The sequence below is a fragment of the Ambystoma mexicanum genome, chromosome 10 (genome assembly GCF_040938575.1).
Source record: "Ambystoma mexicanum isolate Mex_15411 chromosome 10, UKY_AmexF1_1, whole genome shotgun sequence".
NCBI lineage: Eukaryota > Metazoa > Chordata > Amphibia > Caudata > Ambystomatidae > Ambystoma > Ambystoma mexicanum.
Window position 1 is genome coordinate 558,103,753 of NC_090932.1, and position 27,281 is coordinate 558,131,033.

Genomic DNA, 27,281 nt, shown 5'->3' on the forward strand with positions numbered 1-27,281 from the left:
GTCACCACCCTCAGACCGACAGACAAACCGAGAGGACCAATCAAACTCTGGAACAGTATTTACGCTGCAGGCTGCAACAAACTGAAAAAACTTGGAAAGACATCCTTTGGATAGCCGAATATGCCTACAATAACTCTGTCCATTCGGGAACTGGGAAAACCCCATTTTTTCTTTTGTACGGCATTCACCCTCGAACCTCGGAGTTGGATCCCCTCCAAGATCTTGAAACACCAGCAGTAGACTACCTGCATTCTACAATCACCCAAGCCTTTAAGGAAGCTGTTTCTCACCTTCAAAGGGCTAAAGAACAATACAAGAAAGGAGCAGATCAACATCGGAAGGAAGCCCCTCAATATCAAGTAGGGGATCAAGTCTGGTTATCCACCAAATATCTACCTCTAAAAGGGCCACGCACATTCAACCCAAGATACCTTGGTCCCTATTCCATCACTACCATAGTAAACCCAGTAGCGGTCAAGTTGGACTTGCCCCCGCACATGAAGATACATCCGGTCTTCCACGTCTCTCTATTAAAACCCGTGCAACCTCAAACCCGACTAACTAAATCTCCAAAACCTATCCTAGTTGATGGAGAACTCGAGTTTGAAGTCAAAAGCATTCTGGACTCCAAGATCTCCAAATCTAAACTATTTTACCTATTTGACTGGAAAGGCTACGGCCCCCAAGAGAGATCCTGGGAACCTGCTGAATATGTCCACGCTCCTCCCCTAATCAAAAGATTAAACCGAACATTTCCTGACAAGCCAAAACCCCCGGAGAAGCCCGGTTTGGGAGGGGCCTTAAGGGGGGGTACTGTCATGATCTCTGCTTCCAAAAGGTCAGATTTTTCCCAACTCCCTTGGAAGCAGATCCATAACCCAGGTTCCGAGTGCCAACCAGTCCCAATTGGGACCTTTTGGACCCAGTCCTGGCGCCAGTGGCACCAGGCTCATAAATATGCCCAGTCCCAGCGCTGGAAGCGCCGGGCTCATAATGCTTGGGTGGACTTACCTGCAGCAGACCATGCTGCTTACTTGCCTGCCAGTTGAGCCTCTGATCCTCTTCTGTTTGGAACTACTTTTCCTTTTGGGTGGGGCAGGAGCCACTCCCTAGATTCAGAACACTGGAACTCTTCTGGAAAGCAGGAACTCTTTTCTTACCTAGGCGTGGCTGTGGAAGGAGACACCTAAGCACTACAGGAGGCTATTTAAACCACACCCGATGGATGAATCTTGCTTTGCGTTATTCTGCATCCTCTGCAGCAGAACGCTCATCGTGTCTTCTGCATCTGATCCTGGGCCTAAGGAAAAAGGCTTACCATCCTGAATCCAGTCTTCAGCAACACCTATAAAGACAAGAAAGAACAGGTTAGCATTACGGTCTTCAGTGACAGCTCTTCACTTACCTGGTCCATCGGCTGTCACCAACGCCTCGCGCTGCATTCCGGCATCTGAAAGACAAAGGCTTACCTACTCTTCGTGCGCTCCGGAGGTCTTCACACTGCATTCCGGCATCTGAAAGACAAAAGCTTACCAACTCTTCGCACGCTCCGGAGGCCTTCGGCGCTGCATCCCGCATCTGAAAGACAAAACAAGGTGCGTTTAAAGACATTGGGGAACTTTAATACTCACGTGCCATTACTCCTTTCCACATCTAACCCAGTGGGTATTCCGGCACCCTGCAGCCGCTCCGAACTTGTACCTGCAAAATAAAAAGACAGTTAGAGCGCATCGTGAAGCAGGCAACAAGCGCTTACTTACGTGCTTCCAGGCGCTTCTATTCATCACACGGGCTCCATCTTCAACTCACTTCAGCCCGTCATCCGCCATCGCCGGAACCCTGCAAAACAAGAAACATCATTACTAAAGACTTTAAAGACATTAGAATTACTCGAAACTTACCGTTGGTGCAGTAAACGACGGACAGCAGTCCTCTGAAGTCAAGAGGCCTGCTCCCCTTATCCAGTGAAGAAACTGGTTACAGCACCCTGCCCCGAGGCAGATGGAGAGCACGGCGTTCACTTACCTAAGGTGAGAGCGTTAACCTTTGGGGTTCTACAGGAGAAGAGAAAGGGAAGAAGAGAGAGACATTCAATAACCCAGTTCCTTAATCCCATATTTTCTATCTGCAGACATCTTACCCTTCGAGTCAGACATACAGTGCACAGAGGTCCAGCCCAAAGAGCCAGCCGTGTGTTACACATCACCTTTGAAGATACGGTATACGCCCAGTCAAGACCGGCGCCTCTACGGGAATCAGGTGAGCGTTACAAGAACACAGAGATACTATGACACCATTCGGTATAACTGTTCTCATATCAACATATGACGCCGCTCACTCCACATCACTCTATGTATCACTGCTGGTCTCGCACCCCCAGCCAGGCGTTCTCCGCAGGCCTTACGCTGCCACTCTCGGTCTGGATAATTCCTGCCAGATTCGAACACATACTCCTGACCTCTCAGCCACCACACCTACCGCTATGAAGCAGCTTCCACAAGAATTTTCGCACCAGCTGCACACATACCAGTTGCGCACTCGCATCTTTTGGACCCTCTCTCCTCCCTCTACTGACAAGAACTTCAGTTCCCAAGGGCGTTCAACCTACCAGCGCCTTCAGACCATACCAATGGTATATAAGGCGCTATATAAGTGCAAAATAACATAACATAACATAACATTCACCGACGACCCACCTACTCTGCACAACCAACTACGCACTTTTAATTAGGTTGCGAATGTCAGTGTCAGGTCATGATTGTTGCATCGCATGCACGTTATGTCATTGGTCATGTGATGGTTTGCAAACCTGGTGACATGGTCACGGACACTCCCAAATATCATCATGTAACTGCGCAAGTGAGGTGTTAGCGACCGGTGTCCAGGCTCCGCTGACTCCCAAAATTTAATTCCCGAGCACTATAGGGTCTTTGAAGTTAATACTTTGCCCTTACACACCTCCCGCTACCATTCTCAGTCATCCTGTAAACCTTTTACAAATGTTTACACGTTTTCTTCGTGCCGGAGGTCTGCAGTCTTGTGTCCATGACACAGACGCCCAGGTTGCCATCATGTGACCACGTCCGTGTGGTGTACCAACCTGTCTGATCGGCATCTGGGCTCCACGGATATCTTTAAAAAAAATGTTTAAACTACTCTAGGGACTTTCAAGTTAAAACTGGGACCTTCCACATCTGTTAGTATCATTCTTACTTGATATCTAAGCTTTTCGCAACTTTTCAAGGCATGTTTAAATGTCTAGGTCCGCGGGACAGTAGAATAGTCCACAGACAGTTCCTCCAAGGGAACCTACCCATTTCTTTTAGTCATTTTCAATCTGGCAGACCAGCAGACAGGAGGATTTTTTTGGGAGCTGGTCCAAAATTTAAAAGGGCACCTGCTATGGCCATTCCTCCTACCCAGGGGCCACCACTACCACCTGGAGGACCTTGAAAGGGGAACAGGGACCCCGAAGTTGACAGGGGAACAGGGGCCCGAAGCAGACATTGTGCTGGAGGAAGAGGGAGAAGAAGATGTAGAGGAGGTTCCTACTATGTCGGGTCGACAGAAGTAGTCATGGATGTGTTTTTTTTTTAACACCCTGGGAAATGTGCCAAAAGCTCAGGCTGTCCGTGCACACTGGAGACACTTAGTTGCGGCCAAAAGGGGCAGTATTCTTTGAGCACTACCTCCATGTGCTGCCACACCTTCCACCCGACTGCCCTGAAAAAGGTGATTCTGTATTCAGGAAATAGGTTAACACTGTAGTGGGGCAGAGGATTCCTCTTGCCATCTCACAGGCTAAACAGGAGTCTGTTGACCTGTACTTTGCGCTGTCAACAATACTTTATATGTACTGTGATACAATCATCTGCAGGGGGAGCAACTGCTGAGCACTTTTGAGGTGGCAAAGATGGTACCTGACAAAGGATTGCCCTGTACCTCTGTTTTTTTAGCAGGCCCTACATCTTCCCTTGTCCACCTGCCCATCCCTTACGTTGGCTGGTGTGCCTTCCCTCCCCACCGTCACTAGTTCCCCCTGCCAATAAAAAAAGTTCCATGGGGAAGCGGCTTCCAAAATTTTAAAATAGAATTTAAAAAAACATTGGCCCTCATTACAGGTCTGGCGGTAACTGTACCGTTAAAACCGGCAGGTAGCTGCTGGATCTGTAGTGAATGACCGCTGCCTAACTTTCCGGAAACACCAAGGCATTACAGCCCCGGCGGTCCGGTAAGTCAGGCGGCGGTCATTGTTAGACTCCATTCCCATTTGAGTCCCATAGAACTCAATGAGAATGGGGACCACGGGAACACAGGCTCTTTGTTATAATGGTGCCAGTGATTCTGCGAAAGTCAGGGCAGACCTGGCGGGCGGGATGGCACACGGTCGCAGACTTGTACTTTGCCGGTCCGGAAACAATGGTGGCTGTAAGCTTACCACAACTGTTGTTTCCGGCCCGGCAAAGATGTAATGAGGGCCATTTACTCTTCTAGACTCTGCCTGCTTTACATTTTGACTTAAAGTAGCTGGTATCTATAAGAATCTTCGACATTTATATTAGCAATACATTGTATACTAAAGAACCAATCATGGGTGCTAGCCCACACCCAAAGGCCCTCCCTAAGGCCCCTGTCTGCTCCCTCCTCCTCCCATTCACCCAAGCAGGAAGAAGATGAAGCAACTCTGCAGGATCAAACAACGATCCTGGTCATCCCCTTGCTACCGGAGTAGCGTAGTACCTACATGCAGCAAGGTAAATCCTGTTAAGCTTTCGACTGATTCATCACTAATATTTCTAAAATTACCATGCGAGCGTCCCACACCGCTATATAGAATTGGCAGTCTCCTCACGACTGCCTGCTGTATGTGAGGCTTTATTGCAAACTTGAAATTTCGTTTGGGTGGTGGCCCAGTTGGGCTGAGCCTTCTATTTTGAGCCCTCGTGTACTCTGAAAAATGGCTGCCACATATGCATTGCTGAAGTGACTCCCCTCACAGACATCGGAGCTGCCTGTCTATTGGCAAGCACACCTGCAAAAGAACCAATCATAGGTGCAGGGCAGGCGGTAGCTGGCCCTCCCTAAGGCCCCTGTCTGCTCCCTGTCCACTATCTGGATGGTCAGGAGAGCACCCTTACCTGCTGACTGGGAAACAAACTGATCCCGAACTCTCCTGGTCCTGGTTGAACTTTTCGTAACACTTTCACTCCTTGCGGGTTAGTCGCTACACCACTTCCCACCACTGTGCTTTGTTTCCCTTCCCCATCATGTTTCCATCTGCCTTGCTTTATTGTAACATTTAGCTGTGCCCAGTGACCACTGTTTTCATTTGCTTGCTTTATTGTGCATTTAGCTGTGCCCAGTGCCAAATGTTTCCATCTGCATGCTTTATTGTTCATTTTGCTGTGCGCAGTGACCTCTGTGCTTTACCTGCCGTGCTTTTTCCATCAAGTTTCATCTCTTCTGCTTGCACCCCCTGGTGTTCTTCCCCTGTGTCTCCAGCCCCCTCAGGCTATTCTCTTATTGCCCACCCAAACCTCTCTTTCCGCCCCACCTACACTTCACCTATGGTGCTCTCTGTTTCTCCTATCTTTTCTATCTGTTTCTCTATCGACTGTCCTGCCCTTTTCACTACGTCTGGTAGGAAGAAGTTCAAAAAGGATATCCTGGTCTCCAACCCAGGCCTCCCTATTGCTAATACCTACACCAGCGCTTCCTCCAGACAGACCCTCACTGACATCCTCTTTGCCGTTCCTTCGCCAGACCTATAAACTCTTCATATGGTCTCTGTGCTCTCTCCATACTCCTCCTCTCCCATTAATCGTGGCACAGAGTGAGAGGCCCTCCTTGCTTCCTTCCACTCATCATAAATGCTTACCTCAATGGCACCGTCTTTGTCAAAGGCCCAGAGGCCAGCCTTGTCCTCTTTGATAGACACTTCCCCTCCTTATCAATTTCCTTTCCTCTCCCGTTGTCTCTTCTCTCCCTTCTTTGGCTTCCTTGCCCCCACGCTCAGCCACTTCACTAGCACCCTCTTCCTCCTCCTCGGCTACCAGGCCCTCTCCTCCTACCTCCTCTACCCTCCCTGTGGCTCCTTCTACACCTCTACAGGGAGTACCTCTGATGTGCACTGTTAGGGAGAATTCTCCGGAATGGCTAATTTCCCTTACCTAATGAGTCCCTCAGCAGCTTTGCTGGATTTCTAGGATTTATTTTTTTCACATGGTAAGAGTGTGAGCCTTTTTTCCCCACTCTTACATGTGTTTTGCTGTGTGTTTTACATTTTTGTGTTCATAGACTGTGGAGCCTCACCGACTCCTTAGGCATCATCTTTTTACTGTGTGTCACACAGCACCTTTAGTGCAATGACACAGGGTTGTCTTTTTCAGACTTCCCACTTTAAACTCAATTTTCTGGGACTGACTACTGTCTCCCAGAACAGGTAAAGTTGCCATTGACTTTATTAGTCTTTTTAAATTCACAGACCCAGTACAAAATATCTTTCATAGAGTACTGGAAAGGGTTAAGAGTTATCCATTTTTGTCTGTTTCTCATGGAACATTATTTCGTTCCCCTTTCTTTAAGATTTGGCTGGTGGCAGTGGTATCTACCATATGTTTCCTACCGCGGTCTATGAAAATAGCCTTGGTACTGTTTTAGGCTATGTTAGTAGCCACAAACTTTAATCCGCTGGACCCCATTTAATTTTATTTGGTTCCGGCTCGGTTTATTTGCCATTTCTTTTTGTAAAGGTCTTTCTCATGTTTTACTCTGCGCGCCAAACGAGGTTTGGTGCATTTGTTCACCGTCTGTTGGTGGGCTTTTGCACAGAAGCCCTCCTTAGGCACCTGAGTGTCTGGGGTGGACAGGAGGTGAGGGAGGGGTTTTAGGCCCCCTGCACAGCGCCTCCTTGGAGACCCAAGTCGCACTCTTGTTTGATTGGCTAGGTGACTGTCATGCCAGGACAGCCACCCTTCTTTGTGATTGACAGCCAGGCTGTGTGAATGGGGGAAAACTGCATAAAAAGCAGGTCCCTGGGACTTGGAAGGCAGAGCCGCCACTGGATCGAGAGAACTGAAGAGAAGCTAAAGGAAGAGGACTGCTGTGCGTCCGAAACTCCTAAACTTCGATGACACAGAAAATCTGCAAGAAATCTTCTTCCCTCGAGCTGGTGGGACCAACCAGTTTGCCAAACACCAAGCAAGGCCTCCCTCCCCTGGTTGAATTTACTGTGCATCGCTGCAGTGAACCGGATAGCCAGGAGGACCAGACCCTGTTTGGGTTTTTAGGAGCGCACCTTTTATTTGTTGCTTTGCTCTGCTGCTGGTTTCTTCCTTTGGCAGTGCAGTACCCTCCAGTCTTCCTCCTTCTCGTCAGTCCGACAGTCGCTTCAGGAACCGTGAGCCTGCAGGATCTGCCTGGAACTTCTGCCTCAGCTACAGCATTCTTCTTCTTCTAAGGTACTGTTTAAACCCGGTTGTTCGTTTCGTCCGACCGCAGTGAAAGTATTTTAAATATTTTGCCAATCCGAGGGCTTGTCCTTATCTACTCTTTTAAGTAACGTTTCTTCCGACCAACTTCCTTACGAACACTTGGCAAAGACTTAACCACAAACTACTCTGAACTGTGTGATCCTCTGCAAAGACTCTGAACCGTTAACATTGGCCCAGGTCTATTGATTTGAATCCTCAATGTAGAAAGCCTAGCTATTAGAGATAAAGAAGGGTGGACTTTATCAATTTGTGACAGGTGTCCAAGTAGTGAAGTCCAGACTATTAAGCATTTATCATCTAATTGTCTTGGGACACTCGAGCCTTATTAGCACGAGTTGACAGTTCCATACCAGCTATCAGGTTCTTCGTGGGTAAGTCTCTTTTCAATAAAAGTCTTTTGCCTTTGAGGGCCTGATGCATTCAATTAAATAAACAAACAAAATTGTTCCTTTCCAAAGGAACGTTGGGGTGATGCCTTTTCACCCCCTGTTCACAGGCTCGCATCCTAATGCGAAGGTGAACAATCCACTTTCCATGGTCTTACAATCCTTCTTGCACACACAAACCTTAAGGTCTTTTCAAACACTTTACTGTTGACATCCCTCCTTCGAGTTCATTCCTGTCAGCACACTATTCATGGAACTTCAGACTTTGTCCCTTCTTGTTAGCATCCCTCCGCCGGGTTCACTCTTACCAACCTTTGCAACGCACTGTTCATGTACTAATTTCATCATGCAGGATTAATTTCCCTTAGCTTTCATGATCATCTGTCGGTCAAAGGCTTTTGATGGTACAGAGGATTTTACATGACCCCCGTATGACCACTTTGACCTCTCTTCCCTAGGCCTTTTGGTTACGGTAGTCTCTACCATCACACAATTGCCCAGAGTTTCCTGCGTGAGCACCCACTTGGTGCTGGACACCTCTGTTGCTGTGGTTTTCCCCTCTTTCATCAATTGTCTCGTTAAAACTTTCAAAGTTCAAATTAGCCGTTTTCTATTTTTCATTCAGTACAGTTTGATTTCTTATCGACTCTTCCCTCAACTCACTGGCTGTGATGAACCGTTTGGCTTTGTTCCTCTTTGGAGTCAAGGTTGGTAACCACCGAGACAAGCATCTCTCCCCGGCTTGGTAATCAGCGCAGGAGGGTCTTGTGCACCACTGACACCTGCTGCTACACACGCTGGCTATTGTTTGCGGTCTTATGCTTCCGCCTGCGGAGGTTTCACAGGTCTTGATCGGAAAGGACAAGGTTGCTTCTCTCTTTGTCACCCTCTCGGTATGCGCCATCTTTCGCCTCCTCTTGAACTGCCATGATGTGTTAGCTCTCACGTCGTGAGGTCTGCCTTGCTCGTCCTGTGCTCTCGTGCTCCACCTTTTATGCCTGTGGAAAAGGGAAAGGACCATCAGGTGTGTGTGATTCTGGTCAATTGCCTGACTTTGCCTGACCCTTGTATTGGGGCATGTCAGGTTCTGGTGTTAGTCCATTTTCTTTCATGTTGTGCGAAAGTGTTTGCATCTGAAAAGGGGGAGGCATGTCTTGGAATATCCTACGTGGTAGGATGGGGAAAAGGTGTTGCAAGAAGGGGGATACCGTGTCCCACCCATCAATGCCCCACTCCCCAAGGACCCCCCATCCAGGTGATCCTCCCTCACTGGTCCACCCCCAGGAACTGGATCCAATAGCAATGGCTGTGTCCTTGCCACCTCGATAACAGATCCCCGAGGACTTGCTAGGGAGACACCTTCAGGTTTCTCACAGGTCTCAAGGGGAACAGATATACAACAGTTTACAGGTAGGTAAATAATATTGTCCCGGTTAGGGTGTTTTAGAATTTCCATTAAGTTTGTCCACAAGGTTTAATGAGACAAACGTTATAGATAACAGGTAAGTAGATGCTACACACAGTGTATATAATGTGCTGAGACAATGGTGACCGTCTAGCTGAGGAGTCTAAGGGTTCAAACCAGAGGAACTGATGACCCACATTCCAAAACCATAGGCTCAGAGAAGGATAGCTGCAGAGTGGTATTCAAGCATACAGAAGGCAGCAAGTTGCTGTCTGGAGGGCACAGAAGACACTCTGCACCTAAACAGCAAGACTTTGGTAGAAAGAATCAGCAACGGATCTGGGGTAGTGACCAAAAACAATGATTGCAGTGGAAAAGGGCATGGAAGCGTATCTGCATATGTGTGTTTCGGAGTAGGATTAGGTCTGGTTAGTTGCCAGCTCAGGTATACAGTAAGTATGAGCAGGGTTTTAAGTAAAAATGGAGCCAATACAACAGCATCTCAACAATTAAGAACCCAGTTCAGATGGCCCGCAAAGAGGAAGTCACTGCAGTAGTAAAGTAGCAACGAGGATACCCTGCAAGCAGATAAAAGGCAGCTCAGATGAGGATCACCTAAGGCAGCAGGTATGGTCACACACATGAAAGAGTGCAGCTTCAGGAAGCAAGCCACAATGTCTTATGATGGAGAAGAGATGAGGGGAGAGCAGCAACAAGCCACCCATAGTCCAGCCAGGCAGCGGAGAAGTTTGCACCTTAGTCCACCAAATTATGTCAGAACTGGAAGTCTTCAAGGAGGTCATCATCACAACATGCATGCTTTTTCCAGCATGTAACAACAAGGGAAGCAGAAGAATAGCTCACATGAAGTTCTTCCAGCATGAGAAGGCAGACAGCTATTCCCAAAAGAACAGGCTTCAGCCATCACAAGTCAGGATCCTCAAGAGAATCCCATCATTCCATCAATTTTGGCAAACAAATCTGTTCAACAGGCTGTGATCTACCTAATTATATACTGACACAGGAGTAGGGTAACCCTGGCCACCAATCCACTTTTAGTAAACTTATTTTCTAATCCTGAATGTCCAACCTACTCCATACAATTAGGCATACCCACAGAAATGTGTATTCTGGTTTCAAATAGACCCTCACCCGGCTTAATTAAGTGAGTAGTCCCTCAAGGGATACCTGGATAAGATCTGTGCATATTTTATGTAGACAGAAAGGTCCCTTTTGCTACTTTGTAAGGCCAATTCAAACAAAGGCACCAAAACCAGCAAAGTGGTGGTTCTAGTACTTTTAAAATGCAATAGTACCCCAGTGGCTACCATGCACTGCTATTTGGCTACTAATATGGTAGAAAGTCTACAGCATGGTGTAGCCAAAGAAAATGTGTACAGCAGTCACCAGCCTTATCCCCGGTGTACTTTCTGGTTCGAGAACTCACACAGGATAATGTGGGCTGCACCTGAAACCCATGCCTTAGTAGAAGTCCCTCTGAAAGACAGGAGAGTCTAAAAACAAGAAAGCAAAAAAAATGAGGGTACTCAGAGTTAGCCAAGACAACCCCAAAAATTGAATTCTGATCTAACATTTGCCCTTCTAGACTTTAAACATGGGTAACTGATTCCTTCTAGAATAAGTCACTTGTTTTACATCATTAGAATGGCATTAATATGAAAAAGAACCCCAAAGATAGAATTATGAATTTACAATGAAATAGCCAACCAAAGGTCCACAGAAGTGCATGATCTCGCACGCAAACAGAAAAAGCAATTGGCATAGTCAACCACTCACAAACCTGCAACCATGCACACTGAATTATGCATATGTAGAACCCATCTGAAGGACAGGTCTCTATGATGCTACTAGGTTATGTAGTCGGTAATGCAATGTGTTGCTGATGCCTGTATATTCTCAAGTATTTAATTGTCTTCGTCCTCTCCACTAGACAGGGGTACGTGGTGCTGCCCCCCCCTCTGCCTCTGTCTGGGTTGGTAATGCAATGTGTTGCTGATGCCTGTGTAATCTCAAGTATGCAAGTGAATCCACCTTCTCCACCAGGCCATGATAAATTGTGCTGCCCCATCACCTCCATCTGTGTTCCATGATCACAGTCATGTGAACCCCAAGCCTACTCACCAGGAAGCCGACCATCTGCCCTCGGGACTGTCTCTGTGCTGCTGGACCTTGGAATCTGGCCCTGCTGGGTGGGTGGCTTTTCAGATGGGGCCCATGCACCAGTTCCTTGCTGTCTCTGCCCTTTTCCCGGGCCGGGAATTGTGGTGCTGCCCCTCAAAATGCCTCCATCTGGGTTGCATGATCTCGATCACCGACCCCTGGGCCTACTCATTTCCTTTCCCCCTCTGGGCCTCATCACCCAGATGGGTCCTCTAAGGGTGGCAAATCTTAAGGTCTCCTTCTATCTTGCCCTATTTTCTGTGTTTGCCACCTCACTTCTTCATCGCCTCGTGTTGCACTGATTTATGAGATCTACCATGGAATTACATCTGCATCCTCAGTGTCCCCTGTGATTTTTTAAAATCCAGTGTACAATCTACACTAACAGAGAGCTGGGGCCTTTCCAGAATCACGGGTTATAGATTGTGCGGCCATTGTAATTGCTGTGCACAAACTAGTAGAACCAAAGACATCAATTTGGGCATAAACAAAAGATGGGAACAAAGAGTCCTAACTAACTTTAACTCTATGATGGTGGTGTACGCTATTTGGTGCCCCTGCGATAGACTTTACATCAGTAAAACTGTAAGGAAAGTCAAGGTCAGGATAGGAGAACATATAAGCTGTATAAGGAACAACACTCTCAATGCACCTTTAGTGGGTCACAAATGTTTAAAATGCTATGCTGTGATTTATTTGTGTCAGGATGTACTTTTATGGCCTCATGGCTGAAAATAAAGTTATTGATTGATTGATAATGTTACCCTTTTCTCCTCCTCTGACTCTGGCTCTACTGTTGGCATAATTTTCTCCTCTACTTTTACTGCTTGTCCTGTTTCTGCGTCTCCTTTCTACTCTTCTGATCATCTTCTGCTTTCTTTCTCTTTCTCCTCTTCTTGTCCCTGTTAAGACGGATTTCTGAACTCTGTCCTGGTGGCGCAGAAGTTCAGAAGGCCAACCTAATTACTTGGAACAGGGTAACCTCTGGACGAGCCAGACCAATCAAGGTAGCGATCGCAGCGGTCAAGACTAGGTCTCAAGAGGGGTGAGGGTGACTGAAAGCCCGCAATGAGCGCACAAAGCAAGATCACTTACAAACTACTCCAAACAGTTGTTATATTAAAAATATATACACATTTATTCCAAGGCTTTTAAAACAATGACCGTAGCGAGAAAATCACAATATAACGATAGTAAACCAACACATACCATATCAACACAATATATATACAAATACGACAGTCTCAAGCGTTAGATGCACGAAATGGGTAGTCCACCTAAAAGGGAAGGAAGACAGGCAGTGCGAAATAATGCTTAGACCCAGTTCGCCTTCAGAGGCACCTAACTAGATGGAAGTCCGAGCCCTGCGAAGAGTGGAGCCTTGTGCTCAAAAGTACCTGCACGCGCTGGTGCCAACGGGCAAAAGGAGAAGCTCTTCAAGGGAAATCAGGCAGTTCAGTTTAGTGCACAAAAGAAGAAGAACACGTTCCGCGACTCAAGCGTAGCCTCCACAGGGGGCAGAAGCAGAGCGCGAGTACGGAAAAGGGTGCTGTTTGACACAGCGGGGAAAAGCAATGGGCTCCTGCAGGAGGGCGACCAGATCCTAGCTATGCTACTCACCGGTCCCCGATGCAAGCAGACCCAGGCTTCTCCGCGTCCGTTTCAGTAGCTGGCAGGTTCAGAAGAGCAGGGAACGCCTCGTCGTCGTGTTGAGTAAAAAGACTTCCCAATCGAAGAAACCCGCACAGTTTGTTACCACAGCAGGGCAACGGAGCGGATGTGTGTATCTGAACCAAATGTACACTACTCACTTCAGACCTGGGAACGCCAAGTGTACGAAGCGTGTGAGAGTGACAAGGACTCGAAATACTACACAACCTGGCGGCGGTTACAGAGCAAGACTCCCGTGTAAGCTGGTCAGTCAGCTGGATGGCCCAGAGACGCTTCCGAAGGCTTACTGGCAGGAGATGGTGAAGATGCCGAGAATAGCTGTTCCCGCTATTCCAAGGGTCGAAGTACCAGTACAGGCCTTCTGGTTCGATCAAAGGTGAAAAAGGTTTCACAAGGCGACAGCAGTGCAGAGGAGAAGTCCTTCAGCTGGTCACCAGCGATTCCTCGGTCCAGCCTCTTGGTTGCAGGATACTTGGCTCCTGTATTCCTTCGTTCGTGAGAACTCAGGAGATCGACCTGGTAGTGGTGTTTCCAGCCCCCTCTTATCCACGGTTCCCTTTGCGCCAAAACGGAGGGGACCCAATGGGAGATCCGCTCATCAACACTCACACCATTCGTGGACCAATCACGGACCATGGTGGTCCCAGGCATTCACACCACCCTAGACTCTCTGGCACCCAGGATGTGTATTGGGACCAGACATCCCAGCCCACATCCTGGAGGCACACACAAGACATGTAGAAGCCCGCGAAAGCATCCGTGTTTCGCGGGAAAGTACATGCCCAAATAAGGAAGGCCCCGGGTCGGCTCGACCTGGGGAAGGTGAAGGGAGCAAGACGGTCAGCGGACAGGACAAAGGAGCCTCGTGGTCTGGCCATTTTGGGAGCCAGGCCACCGTTTTGGGTTAAGCGCGAGAAACACGCTTAGAACGCCAAAAGGAGCTCAAAACACAAGAAACGATCGCTGCCACCATTCCCGTCCCTGAATCACTTGCACCGACCAGATACAATCCTAAACGAGTATCTAGGGCCTGTAGAAGGCTAGAGACCCAAGAGAGCTGTAACTTAGCTTACAGTGCCCTCTTGTGTCATGTTGCACGAAAGCCGCAACATGATAAACGAAACTACGGGAAACAGCGTTCCCCGGTACTGACTGTCTTAAGGGCATGTCAGTTTCCCCGTAAGAAAGGAGCGAAAGCCCAGAGGAGTGCGGCAGAAGGCTGCACTTCTCTGGCAAAGTCAAGAACAAGGTGAAAAACAACAGCAAAAAGTTTAGGGGTTGCCACATGGAAGGAAAATTACCTACAATTATGAAATCTTTAATAACAGTCCCCCTCCGAATCCCCTCGTTCTTGCCCTCCTTTCTCTGTCACTCGTCTTGCATTTTTACCCTCAGGCTTTTTTTTCATCCATATCTTCTCATTGACCTTTGCTCTCTTTTCTTTCTACTGACATGGCTTTTACTCCGCTTCTGTTACCTTTACTCTATTCTCGACCCACTTTCTTCTTTTACACATTTCCGTAAATCCCAGCGAACATGGCTTTCCTCACAGATTCACTCTCAAAGCATCTCTCTCAGGCGTGCTGCGCTTCGCTGAAGTAAATGCCATTCTATTTCTGACCACAATTAATTTTCCTCTATTCATGCTTATGAAATTGCTGACAGGGCTGCTAAAAACACTATTATTCTGATTGTATTCAGTCGTACTCCCCCCACATCCTCAGTGACTGTATCAATTAAAGGATCACCATCTTTCTCCTCCATCTTCCTATTCTGCTCTTAACTCTTCTCTTTCTTCCACTGATCTTGCATTCTACTTTACTAACAAGGTCCTTCAAATTCATTCTTCTGCATCCTCTTCTCCTATCTCTTCTTCCACTCGTATGCCTGTTCTTCTACTTTTCCCCCTTTGCACCGCTTACAAATCTTGATACTTCTAATTTTCTCAATCACTCTCATTCTACTGCATCTCCTAATGATCGTTTGCTCTCTACTCTTGTTTCTGAAGTTTTTCCCTTTCTTACACTGGGCCTCAATACGAGGTGGGTGGTAAGGGTTACCGGGCACCGGTAAGGAGACCGGTGCTGGTAAACCCTTACCGCCCTATTCCGAGTTCCGAGGTCCGTTAGCAGGTCCCGCTATGGGCGCCTGGTTTTAGCAGGCGCCCTTAGCAGGAGTCGCTAAGGGACCAGGGAGCTAATAACGGGCCCGCTCTTGGTGGGCCCGTTATTAGCTCCATCCACATTCCCATTGAGCCCTATGGGGGCTCGAATGGGAATGGGGAATGGTTCTCGGAATGGGGACTTACCGGGTCCTCCAATGTTGGAATGACCCGGTAAGTCCCTATTTCGACAACCCGGAATTCGGTAAGGGGGTAGCCATGGTGCTAGCAGCACCATGGCTACCGCCTACCTCGTAATGAGGCCGCCTGTATTTTATGGCTCATTTGAGCTCTTTCCTTTCTACTACCATATTCTCTTCTGACTTTAAACACACTCCTATCATTCCTATCTTGAAGAAAATCTACTCTTGGCCCTCCTCTTTTCTCCAGTTACCCTCTTGTATTCCTTTCCTCTCAAAGCTATTAGAGCACATTGTCTATTCCTAAGTCTGCAACTTTCTTCATACTCGTCCTTTGTTTCCTCTCTCTATCAATCAGGTTTTCACACTATGGGGGTCATTACGACCTTGGCGGTAAGGGGTTAACAGCGCCGGTAATGGTGCCGGAGCCGTCAACCCCTTATAGGCCCATTACGAGTCTGCTTGCAGGACCCGCAAAGGGCGCCTGGTAAAACCAGGTGCCCTTAGCGGGTCCCGCTAGCAGACCAGGGAGCTAACAACAGGCCTGTTATTAACGGGCCGGTTGTTAGCTCCCTCCCTATTCCCATTGAGCCCTATGGGGGCTCGAATGGGAATGGGGATGTACCGGGTCCGGGTTCATTGAATGAGGAATTACCGGGTCCTCCAAGGTTGGAATGGCCCGGTAATTCCTCATTCAAGGAACACGGACCCGGTACCCGGTAAGAGGGTAACCATGCCGCAAATTGCGGCATGATTACCTTCAAGGTCGTAATGAACCCCTATGCCTTCTACTGAAACAGCTTTACTTTATGTCACCAACTCTTTATTTTCTGCATGTCATCTTAAACCATCTTCCTATTCTTTTTCTTCTTATCTCTCTGTGGCATTTGATACCGAAGACCACCCTCCTCTACTATCTACACTTTCTTCCATGGGTTTCTCTGGCAATATTTTATCTTGGTTCTCTTCATAACTTTCTGATTGTTCTTCTTCAGTATCATGGGCTGATACATCCTCTTCTCTTCTCCCTCTACACATTAGGGTTCCTCAGGGCTCAGCTCTTGGACCGCCACTTATTTCTCTTTACACATCCCCTCTTTCTGCTGTGATCACCATATCTGGGTTCTATTATCACTTTTATGCTGATGACACGCAGATCTTTATATCCATCTCTGACTTTTCTGAGAATCTTCACTCTTCCTTCTCTACTTGCGGTTTTAACATCTAACACATGATGCACTTCATGCACCCACACTTAAATTCTGCAGAAACTGTAGTTCTTTTTGTTTCCTCCTCTTGTACCTTATCCTCTCTTGCTTTCTTTTCCCTGTTCTTCCCTCTTCTTTATCTTCCTTTTTCTGAGACCGCACAATATCTAGGATTATCTTTGATTCTTCTCTCACCGTGCCTTCTCATATATCTAATATTTCTCACAGCCTTCTCTATCAACTGTTCAACATCTTCAATAACGGAAGCACCAGCGCCTTTAATAACGGTGCCGGTGCTTCCGCGAAAGTCTGCGGGCAGGTGCTGTTCCGCCCACTAGGTCTGACCATGGCGGACGGGACCGAACCCGCCCACAGACTCGCACTGTGCCGGTCCGGTAACAACAGTGCCGGTAGGCTTTAACGCCATCATTGTTAATGGACCAGCACACTCGTAATGAGGCCCGTTGTGTCTGAAGTTGTGGTTCTAACACTTCAAAAGTCATAGGGGCTTATTTTGGCATGAGCCTTAACGGTTTATAGTCATAATATCGAAAAAATAATTTCGAATTACAAAGATGTCGAATGCAAAAATGTCGAATGCAAAAATGTCGAAAACACATACATATAATAGAACAAGTCATTAATTCGAAAATAAAATGTTGAAAAAAAAATCGAAAAACCAATGTTAAAATAACTATGTAAAATGTCACACATACTAACGTTTTTTATTGGGGGGGGTCCCCCCCAACTTCCCCCATGGATATACCTTTAATTTTTTGAAAAAAATATTAAATTAAACATTAATTAAATAATTAATTATTAAAAAAAACCATCCCAAACCGCTACCCCAACCCCCCCTCCTCCACATCCCCCCCAACCACCATGGATATACCTTTAACCATTTAAAAAAATTATGTTTTATAAACTATAATTAATTAATTATTTATTTAAACATTAATTCGAAAAAAATCGAAAAAAATTCGACATTTTTGTAATTCGACATTTTTATTTTCGATTAAATGTTTTCGACATTTTGACTTTCGAAATTATTGTATTCGACATTATGACTGGACACCAGCCTTAACATCAATGGAAGACATAAAAGCCTTGCGTAAGGATTTTACGCCTTCCATTTCCGCCACCTCCCTTCCTCTTCGCCACACAAATGCTCCAGTATTTCCATCAGTATGAATTTTTATACCAACACTAATGCAGAGGATCCCTATGGAGCCCGCTGGTTTCATGCACCAGCATAAAGCAGGGAAACTCCATATGGATCCATTGTAAAAGCCCCCTGCCGTGCGCACATGTCGGCAGCGTTTACTTCATTTGCATGGCAGAGTGCAAACGTGAAGGACAAAAGACAGCATACATGCTTGTATGTTACCTTTTGCCCTGCACATTGGCACTCTGCCATGCAAATGACCAAAGTTTGGCATCTGGGAGCTGTTTACATTGAAGATTTCACATAGTGGCTCCCCATCAGCAAATTACAGGGACTTGCAAAATGAGCCCTATAGTATGTGGGACTAAGAAGTAAACAATACCACAAATTACGCTCAGTCAGGTGTATATATCAAAAAAGCATATACATTTATTAAAGGCCTTTTAAGTCAAACACAAGATGAAACTCTAGCAAATATTAACAATACTAACACGACCATATACTAGTGAACATATATACAATAACTGATGTCCTAAAACAATATTAACAAGTATAGATCCACAACCTATAACAGAAGAGGGTCAGTGAGGCAAATATACTTTAGGCAATTCTTCAGGATCGACAACCCTAGCTAACAGGCCATCCAATCCGTATGAAGTAAGGAGCCTTGTGCTCAAAAGTATGTTCAGCGTGGCAGCCCTTGAACGTGTGTTAAAGTACAAAACAGGGCTCTTTCAAGGGGCTGTAGTGTCTCAAGAAGGGGGGTGAGGTGATGAAGAATAGATTTCCACTATTCAAGGAGGGTCTCCACAGGAGGGCAGAGCGATTTCCAGGAATCGGGAATAGGATGGTAGCTCAGGGTACCAGAACTAAAGTGATTTGCCCTTGGGGGACACTTGCACATAAAAAAAGTGTATGGATGCACCTAGGGGCCACTGGTAAGTGTTGCTAGGACTGACCAACCCTTGATGCATAGTGGACCAAACTTCGCCAGTCTAGTTCAGTTCGCTCATAGGATCCAATCCCGCACTTGCGCGTCTCTCTAGCTTTCAGGGCCTGCATTCAGTGGTCTTTATTCTGTTTCTGAGGAAGGGATAGGGCCAGTTCAGGTCATCTTAGGGCACTGGAGGGCACAGCAGCAAAGCACCCACAAAGCTTGTCACTTCCACTGGGTAACACAGGTACCACATAGGCTCAGGCTTGGGTGGACTCTACTAGTTCCAGACCTAGGAATGCTAGGTGTACAAAATTCAGGGGAGTGTGACTTCTACCAAGAGCTTACAGGTTCCAAAGTCTGAAGTCAAGACTCTCGATGGGGGCGATTCCAAAGCAAAGGTCCTGTACGAGCTGGTCAGTTCACTGGGCGGTTCAGAAGCATTTCCAAAAGGGCTCGTTTGCAGGAGGTGCTGAGAGTAGTTGGTCCCACTACTCCAACGGGTCAAAGCACCCTTGCAGGCCTTCTGTGATTGATGAGAAATAGGTGCTCTGACGGGACAACAGCAGGCCAGGGTGCCAAACCTTCCAGCAGGTTACCAGCGGTTCCACAGATCTGTTTCTTTGGTTCAGAATACTTGTCTCCTTTTCTAGGTTTGGTGTGAACTCAGAAGATCGACCTGGTATGGGTGTAGCGTGCCTCCTCTTAGCCAAAGTTTGATTCGCGCCAAAAAGAAGGGCAACCAATGGAAGATCTGCTCACATTCATCCATCACAGATGTGGACCAATCATGGACCACGGTTGTCTAAGTCATTCCAGCACACCAGACATCCTGGCACCCAGGATGTGTATTGGAACTAGACACGTCCAACCCACATCCTGGGCCTACACACAGAAGGCATGCAGAAGCCCGTGAAAGTCTTGGTCTTGCCAGCATTCTGTCCCGGGAGGGTAGCTCAGCAGCAACGTGCTACCTTGGAAGCAAGACGACATGAAGCAACACAGGTTCGATCCCCGGGTCTGCACCTAGAAACCACTGGGTATTTAATCGTGTTATAAATAAGCAACTGCGAAAAAAACAATTACGGAACTGAAAAACAAAAAACAATTCCTGTAACAGCGCCTCGATGCCCGCGGGCTGTGTGAGCGCTTTAAAAATGCAAAATAAATAAATGACCAAATAAGGAATTTCCCGGGTCAGCTCGACCTGGGGAAGGTTAAGGGACAAAATGACCAAAGGACAGAACAAAAGACCTCGTGGCATGGCCATTTTAGGCACTGGCCACTGTCCTGGGCCAAGCATGGTAAATGCGGTTTGGACCATTGAAAAGAGTCAAAAATACTTTAGAAGTAACTGCTGCCACCAGTTCCATCCTGGGCACACTTGGACATTCACCAAGAATCCTGTGTGTGTGTCTAGGGCCTTAAAAATGAAAGAGAGACCCCAGCGCACTGTACGGGAAGATACATTGTGCACTGATAAAAGGTTTCCAAGAAATGGCAACAATGTGAAAGACTAAGGGAAACAAAGTCTCCCAGTACTGACATGTGAGAATAAAGGGGCAGGTGAGCCTCTTTTTTGTATTAGGGCCTGACTCTAGAGGGTTATACAGGAGTATCAAGAGAAACAAGTGAGTCAATGGCTACCTGTATCATTGAAAGCACAGGAGGTCACCCTGTATTAGCAGTGAAGCTAGATTTTTTTATATATACTAGCTCATTAAAGGATCACCAAAAACATGAATGTCTTAGTACAAAATTTAATTTTTCATAGATACACATTTATAAACATTTTGTTGACATATGCCTTGACATCCAGATCATTTTCTTGGCCAGTTGTCACTGGTGCAAAGGGCATAATTTTCAGTCTAAAACATCAGACTTCAGACTTTGGAATCTAAAGAATAGAGATATCTGTTTGTTGTTGGTGGACTAGAGAATAAATCAGGAACATAAATTATTAATCGGAACAAGGTCATAGTACCTGATGATTGATAATTGGCTTCTAATTAGAGATGGTTCATCCAAGTAGTAAACTGCACGGGTCCTCACAGTTATTACAGAAGACCAAGGAGAGGTTTAGGCGGTTCCTAGAGTACAGCAGTGGGACTGTAATTAGTTGCAAAATCCACTCCAAAAAACAGATATCTCTATTCTTTAGATTCCAAAGTCTGATGTTTTAGATTGAAAATGACGCCTTTTGTACCAGTGACAACTGGCCAAGAAAATGATCTGGATGTCACGACGCCTATTATTTAGGTAGGTCCCCCTCTCGCAGTGCTCTCCATGTTAAACCAACTACCTTTGATCACCATTTTAAAACACTTACCTTTTAACCTCCTCAGTTGCACGCCTTTTTACCCATCATCGTCCTTACCTGAATTAATGTCCTGACGACAGTTCGGTGCCTAGCAGCGCTGCTTCATCTATGCAGCCTCTGCCCCATCTCTACTTCTCACCGAACCAGAAACATCAAAAATCCTGTGTGTCGCCAATGATTACGTATTGCTAGTTATACCGCAATACATGAAATAAGAAGTCACATTCTATTTACTAACCCACGCTTATGCATACTATGTCATGTTATGCATACTCCACATGCCACACAAGGCACATATTAAAAAAAATGTAAATGTGTATCTATGAAATATAACATTTTGTTCTAAGATATTCATGTTTTTGGTGATCCTTCAATGAGCTAGTATATATAAAAAAATCTAGCCTCACTGCTAATGGGCGTTCAATGATATGGGTAGCTATTGACTCTCTTGTTTCCCAGTACTGACAGCCAGAAGGGCAAGCCAGTTTCCCCTTAACAAGATGAGCGAAAGCCCAGTGGAGTACAGCAGAAGGCTGGGCTCCACTGGAAAAAAGTCAGACTAGGATGGTCAGACAAAAGCAAAAAGTTGGGGGGGTTCACAACTGGAGCGAAAATTACACATAAATGGAAATCTTTCCTAACAGAAGCATAGGTAAACAAAGCATGCAATTGCTGAAATGCATTATATGAATAAAATGCCACTTGTTTCCAATGTTGGACCACAGTCCCACAAGAAAACAAAAGTCAGTAAGACTATACTCTGAGATAGCCTCAGCAGTATGAGGCAATGGCAGATGACTGCTTTAGAAATTACCTGTAAAAGAAGCCTGCTCAAGCTTTACAAAAATAAAAAAACATACTTTCTTTTTGTCCGGGCCTGTTGCATCATGCCAATGCTTTTTATATTGCCTCCAGTGGTACGCAGAAACACAAGGCATTGAGGTGTCATTCCCCTCTCTGCCACTTTCCTTTCTTAGCTTTTCAACGTAAGACTACTCATTGAGCCAGACTCAGTCTCAGACATACACTTACATGCAGGCCTGGTGCTATGGCAATGGCACCCCTAAGACACCTGTTGCCTGCTGTGTTTGGGAGCAGAAGGTTTTAAACGCTTCGGGCAATACAAAGCATGCTAAACATATATGTTTTTAATACCCCCATAGTTACAGAAATGGGGAGGGGGTCTGTTTTTGAAAAAATAAAAGGTTAACGTGTACACCTAAACTAATTAATGTAGATTGTACTTTTGCTCTGATCTGTATTACATACAATGAAAAGCGACAGTTGCATGAAATGAGCGAAATAACATTTTTCTCATGTTCACGTCAGTACCATTTTTCTACGTAAATACAAATGCTTCTTTTTTGCTATGATGTCTTACATGTTGCAAACAAGAAGGGTCTCATCAGAGGATTGGGTGGAGCGGCAAAAATGCAGCAGTAATGCTATTACTGCTGCATTACCTCTCTGCCCAATCCTGAGTTTGGGCGGACAGTTGGAGGTAAAACTCTCCACATTCTGCCCATTTGCACCGCTATTACCGCAGCACTAATACCGCTGGCAGTAATAGCGCTGTTACTGCCCCATAGAATCCTATGGACTCTTCAGAATATGGGGAGTAACAGTCTTACCACAACTCGGGATCCGACGCTAAATATTTCCATCATATGCTTTTAAACTTCCTTAAGAATCCTTTTTACACAACAGAAAATACAAACAATAACATGTCTGTCAAATTGAATTAAGTGGCATGTTCTAGGATGAGGAAAATATTTCATTTCTTAGATATTGATAATCATTGTAATATATTCACAAACTGATCTAACACTAGCTATCATCACAGATATATGCACTCACAATCTTCATGCAATCTTTATTACTAAAACCTGGCTTATACCGAACTTTACTCACACCCTGTATGTCATCACTCTCGATGGCTACTGCATTCAACTCAGAGAGAGGTCATAAGGACTGATGGAGGACTGGCCATCATCCACAAATCATCTTGGCCCTGCAAGGATTGTGAAGTAGCCACCACCTGCACCTTCAAATCAATCTCCTGTCACCTACCCCCTTTCTCCCATAGGTACAGTCATTTTCTAGCCTCAACTGCGGGTCACCCAAGTCAAATACAATCTTCATGAATGACTTCACCATCCTGGTCACAACTTTATCACTCATCCCTGCCAACAGTATCTCCCTCGGGGATTGAATATCCTAGGCAACACAGCCACCAAGACCATAACGGAGACACGACTCAAACCACCGGGTAGACTGAACCTCAATCAGCCCACAGCCAACCCAACTCATAACCAATGCAACATACTGGAGTTTATCATCAGATCCTTACCAACGCTCCAATATAACACACTGCTACCACTCAACTGGTCAGATCACCTACGCATCCCCTTTACAAGCACCCACTTCACCTTAAGAAACCACACCTATTTAAAGCCTACCAATCAGTAAAATTGATCCTTCAAATACTTCCTTTCATAACAACTGACAAACCTGATCAATCTCTCCACCAGCCGGTGGTCAGGGCCCCATAACAGGGACTGCTTCTCCCTAATAGAAGCACTCAACAAATACCTACAGCAAAAATCAACATACATGCTCCAGAAATACAACTATCAGTCCCAAACTATCTGCACACTTGTACTCACACAACTCAAAATCAACACAAGAGATTCCAGAAGCAATAGAACACTTGGCAGCAGTCCAACACCGTTTTTGACCTAATACTGCTAAATACCTCAGACTGTACGAAGGCAAATGATAGCTTTCTTATAGCAGAAAAACATTGCTGAAATTAACAATTAATGCAAAGTTCTTTTCAACCCCCTCCTTAACCCTCCCATACCACACTACATCAGGAAATCCACTACCATCCAATTCTTAGTTGACATTGTAAGCAATATCCACCAAAACGTTGACAATTATGCCAATGAAGACAATGCCTCTGCTCATCCATCCATACAATGCAACAACATGGTCTACTTTTGAAACAATCTCGTTGGAAACATGACAAATATGCTAGTGTCCCTCAAAGCAATATCCTAGTCAGATTACATATTAGACCTTCTCCAAGAAACCCTTCAGTTCGTGCTAGTAATCATCAATGCACCCATCACTCAGGGCAGTTCTCCACCACAACATCTACCAACTCAAAGCCTGCCATGGACAACTGGACACAGCGCCTAACTCAAACCGAACCCACCAAGACAAAATTCTTGCTGCTCACCAACAACACCGGACATCACCAAATTCAGAGTTGGCTTTCTCCCAAGCTGACACCATGGACCAAGTTGCTGTGATTCCATACAGACTAACACAGATCTCACCCGGGGAAATAGGATGTGGATCTTACTGAGGGGTATAGGATTCAGAGGTTAGTGTGAATGATCTAGGGAACCTATGATCTTTCCAGATGGGATAGAGAGTGGACAAAAGGCATCACATGGAAAGGAACTAGATTCTCACCAGCAGAATGCTCTCAGTGCCTTGCAGGATAACCATTACTTTATGCAGATCCATAAGGCTGACACAAGGAAACTCATCCACTCCACTGGAGATTAAGAAACACTTGAAACCAGGTATTCCAGCCTTTAGCATTGGTCTGAGCTCTGCCTGGATTAAAAAAAAAGGTGGGAAAGTGAGTATTAGAACAATTGCATTGATAAAAGAATATTACAGTGATGTGACTGCAGGCAAATGGCACTTACAAAAGACTGCTTCAACTAGAATAGATAATGTAGAAGGGCTACAGAGGATTCATGTAAATGTGTCTTAAATTGAACCTATTCTGACAACAAGAATGTCTTCCCTTAGGGTAAGGAAAAGGGAAATGCATAGTGATGTTCGTGTAAGGACAATGTTCTGATGACCTGAGTTACTTCATCACATAGGAAGGTAAACGGCTGGTCAGAATAGGTTATTATCAGGCCTTTAGAAGAATATGGTGTGTGTGACTCATAGATCAAAGAGCGGACAGTATTTTTCACATAAAAGCACGTTTGGAAGGTTAATTTAAGTCCCACAGTGTTATCTTCTTAATATTTTGTGTGCCTCAAATATGTATCCCTCTCTATGGGTCAATTCATCTAGTTTCTTGTAATGAGCAGTCCAAATTGGACATTCCCTCAGTCAGCAACATCATTTAGACACATCTACATGACTAAAAGGGATAGTGAAGTGGGGTGGGGGGACAACTACTAGATATACATTGCACCGAGTAGGCTTGGAGAGTCAAATATTGTCCCCATAGAAGGTGAATTGTGGGACAAACAAAAACCTGGTTTTCAGGAACCACGCCACCCCAGAATGCCATGTCCACGAAGCACTGCCCATCTGCAGCCTGTAGTTTAGTCTGAAAATTGGACACAGTGGTTGTGGGTGGTAGACTGTTCCTACAAACCAAAGAGAAGACCATTAGACTTTTGCGCAACCACAGTTGTCAAACACACCCTTTCTTGTAATTATAAACATTTGTGTTCAGTATATCATATGTGTTAGGCAGAATCCTGTGCAATTCCCTTGGGGAACACTGCAAAAAGATTAAGACTACAGGAGTAAGCAGTAAACCCAATTGGTAGCAGTCTGTACCACCCAGATGTACCTGGTAGCTGTGGCTGAGCAGTCAGACTTCTCTCAAGATGAGTAGGGCAGTATACAGAGCATACACAATAGGGCCAAAAACACAGTGGCGCAAACAAATACTGACCAGAGCTTGGTATCAAACGAATATAATTATTTATTTAAAACACACTTTAGGAAATACACCAAGCACTCTAAATCAAAGCATGTTCAAACACAGTCACATAAAGTATACACACCTCCCTTAATATGTATTAGACAAGTCTAGGTTAAAACACCACTAGTTGTAAAAACAGATGTGAGCGCCTGACTTAGATGGCACTCCAATAATTAAGTTAGAGGGAGAGAAAAAACAGGTCATGAAAATAAACAGTTCCCAACACTTTTCTAAGACCACAGCAAGTTAGTGAAGGCAGAGTTTACTGTAGAGCCAAAGTTCATAGGCCAGGGCCACTTTAAATGGAGCAAGGCGAAATGTGCCCAAGATCACACAGTTTAAAAATGCACTCAAGTCTTTGCAAAAATGTTCAAAAGAGGTTGGTTTGATGCAAAAGATAAAGTTAGGTGGTCTGGGGGCCAACCCAGTTGGAAAGCCAAGGATTTAAGGGTCACCTTTAGTGATCCGAAGATAGGGAGGCCAGGCGGAACACAGTACCTTTAAAAGCGAGGAAGCTCCAGCGGTGGCAGTTGTTCCTGGCAGCGGGTGCAGTTTGTGGTTTTGACCAGGGGAAGAGAAGATCTCAACGAGGAGGAAACTTGGAATCGTTGCGCTGTCCAGGGATAAAACCAGCCACAGAGTTTGTTCGGTTAAAAGGTGCGCTCCTTTTATTCGTAGTCCCAGTGGACTGAAGCTTGGCTATCCAGCCGCCGGGGTGCTTGCCACTGGCAATTCGACCAAGGGGCATCCTAGAAGGCGAATGTCGAACTGGTTGTCCCCACCAGCTCAGAGGGAGAAGACTCTTGCAGCTGAAGATATTCTCTTGTCGTCGGGAAAGTGGTGAGGTCGTTGCAGCAGGGCTCCACCAGTGGTGTCGTCGTTGCAGATGGCTCAGCTTCTCCCCTCTTCGGATTTATTAGGTCCTGTGGCAACTTCTGAAGTTCCAGTCCCAAAAGCCCTGCTTTTATGCAGAAAAACCCCCATTCAACAGCCTAGCTGTCACTCATACATGCTAAGTGGTGAGCTGGGCGGCTCACCACTGGGCCAATCAAGACAGAGTGCAACTTGGGTTGCTAAGGCAACGCAGTCCAGGGTGCCAATTGCCCCACCCACACATCCTGTGAATCCCAGACAGAGAGGCACCAGTTGGAGGGCTTCTGTGGAGAAGCCAGACAAAAAGTGGAACAAAGGGCCCGACCTTGGTTGGAGTTACAGGAACGGACACGTACGCCATTTTGCGAAAGAGTTCTGGCAAAAAGACCCAACCAGTGATTTTATATTAATTAAATAAACCAGCGGTATCTTTACAATGCACCAAAAACAGTGGTGCGTTTAAAATGAATGGGTAAATCCCATAGGAATCGCGTGGTAACCACTGCCACCAGCCAGAAACTCGACAAGGGGGGACTGGACAGTGCCCCCTTGGAAACAGACCCAGGGGTAATCTAATTAACCCCTTCCAGT

General features: G+C 45.9%; 1 protein-coding gene across 1 annotated transcript in view; it reads right to left on the reverse strand.

Moving 5' to 3' along the window:
• LOC138491567 (allantoinase, mitochondrial-like) overlaps positions 1-27,281 on the reverse strand; it is a 2,117,278-nt gene that overhangs the window by 1,093,081 nt on the left and 996,916 nt on the right. The window contains exons 4-5 of the mRNA XM_069618137.1: positions 25,359-25,473; positions 24,548-24,694 (exon numbers count right to left, since the gene is read on the reverse strand). Coding sequence (XP_069474238.1) covers positions 24,548-24,694; positions 25,359-25,473 — 262 coding nt within the window. The remainder of the gene's footprint in view (positions 1-24,547; positions 24,695-25,358; positions 25,474-27,281) is intronic.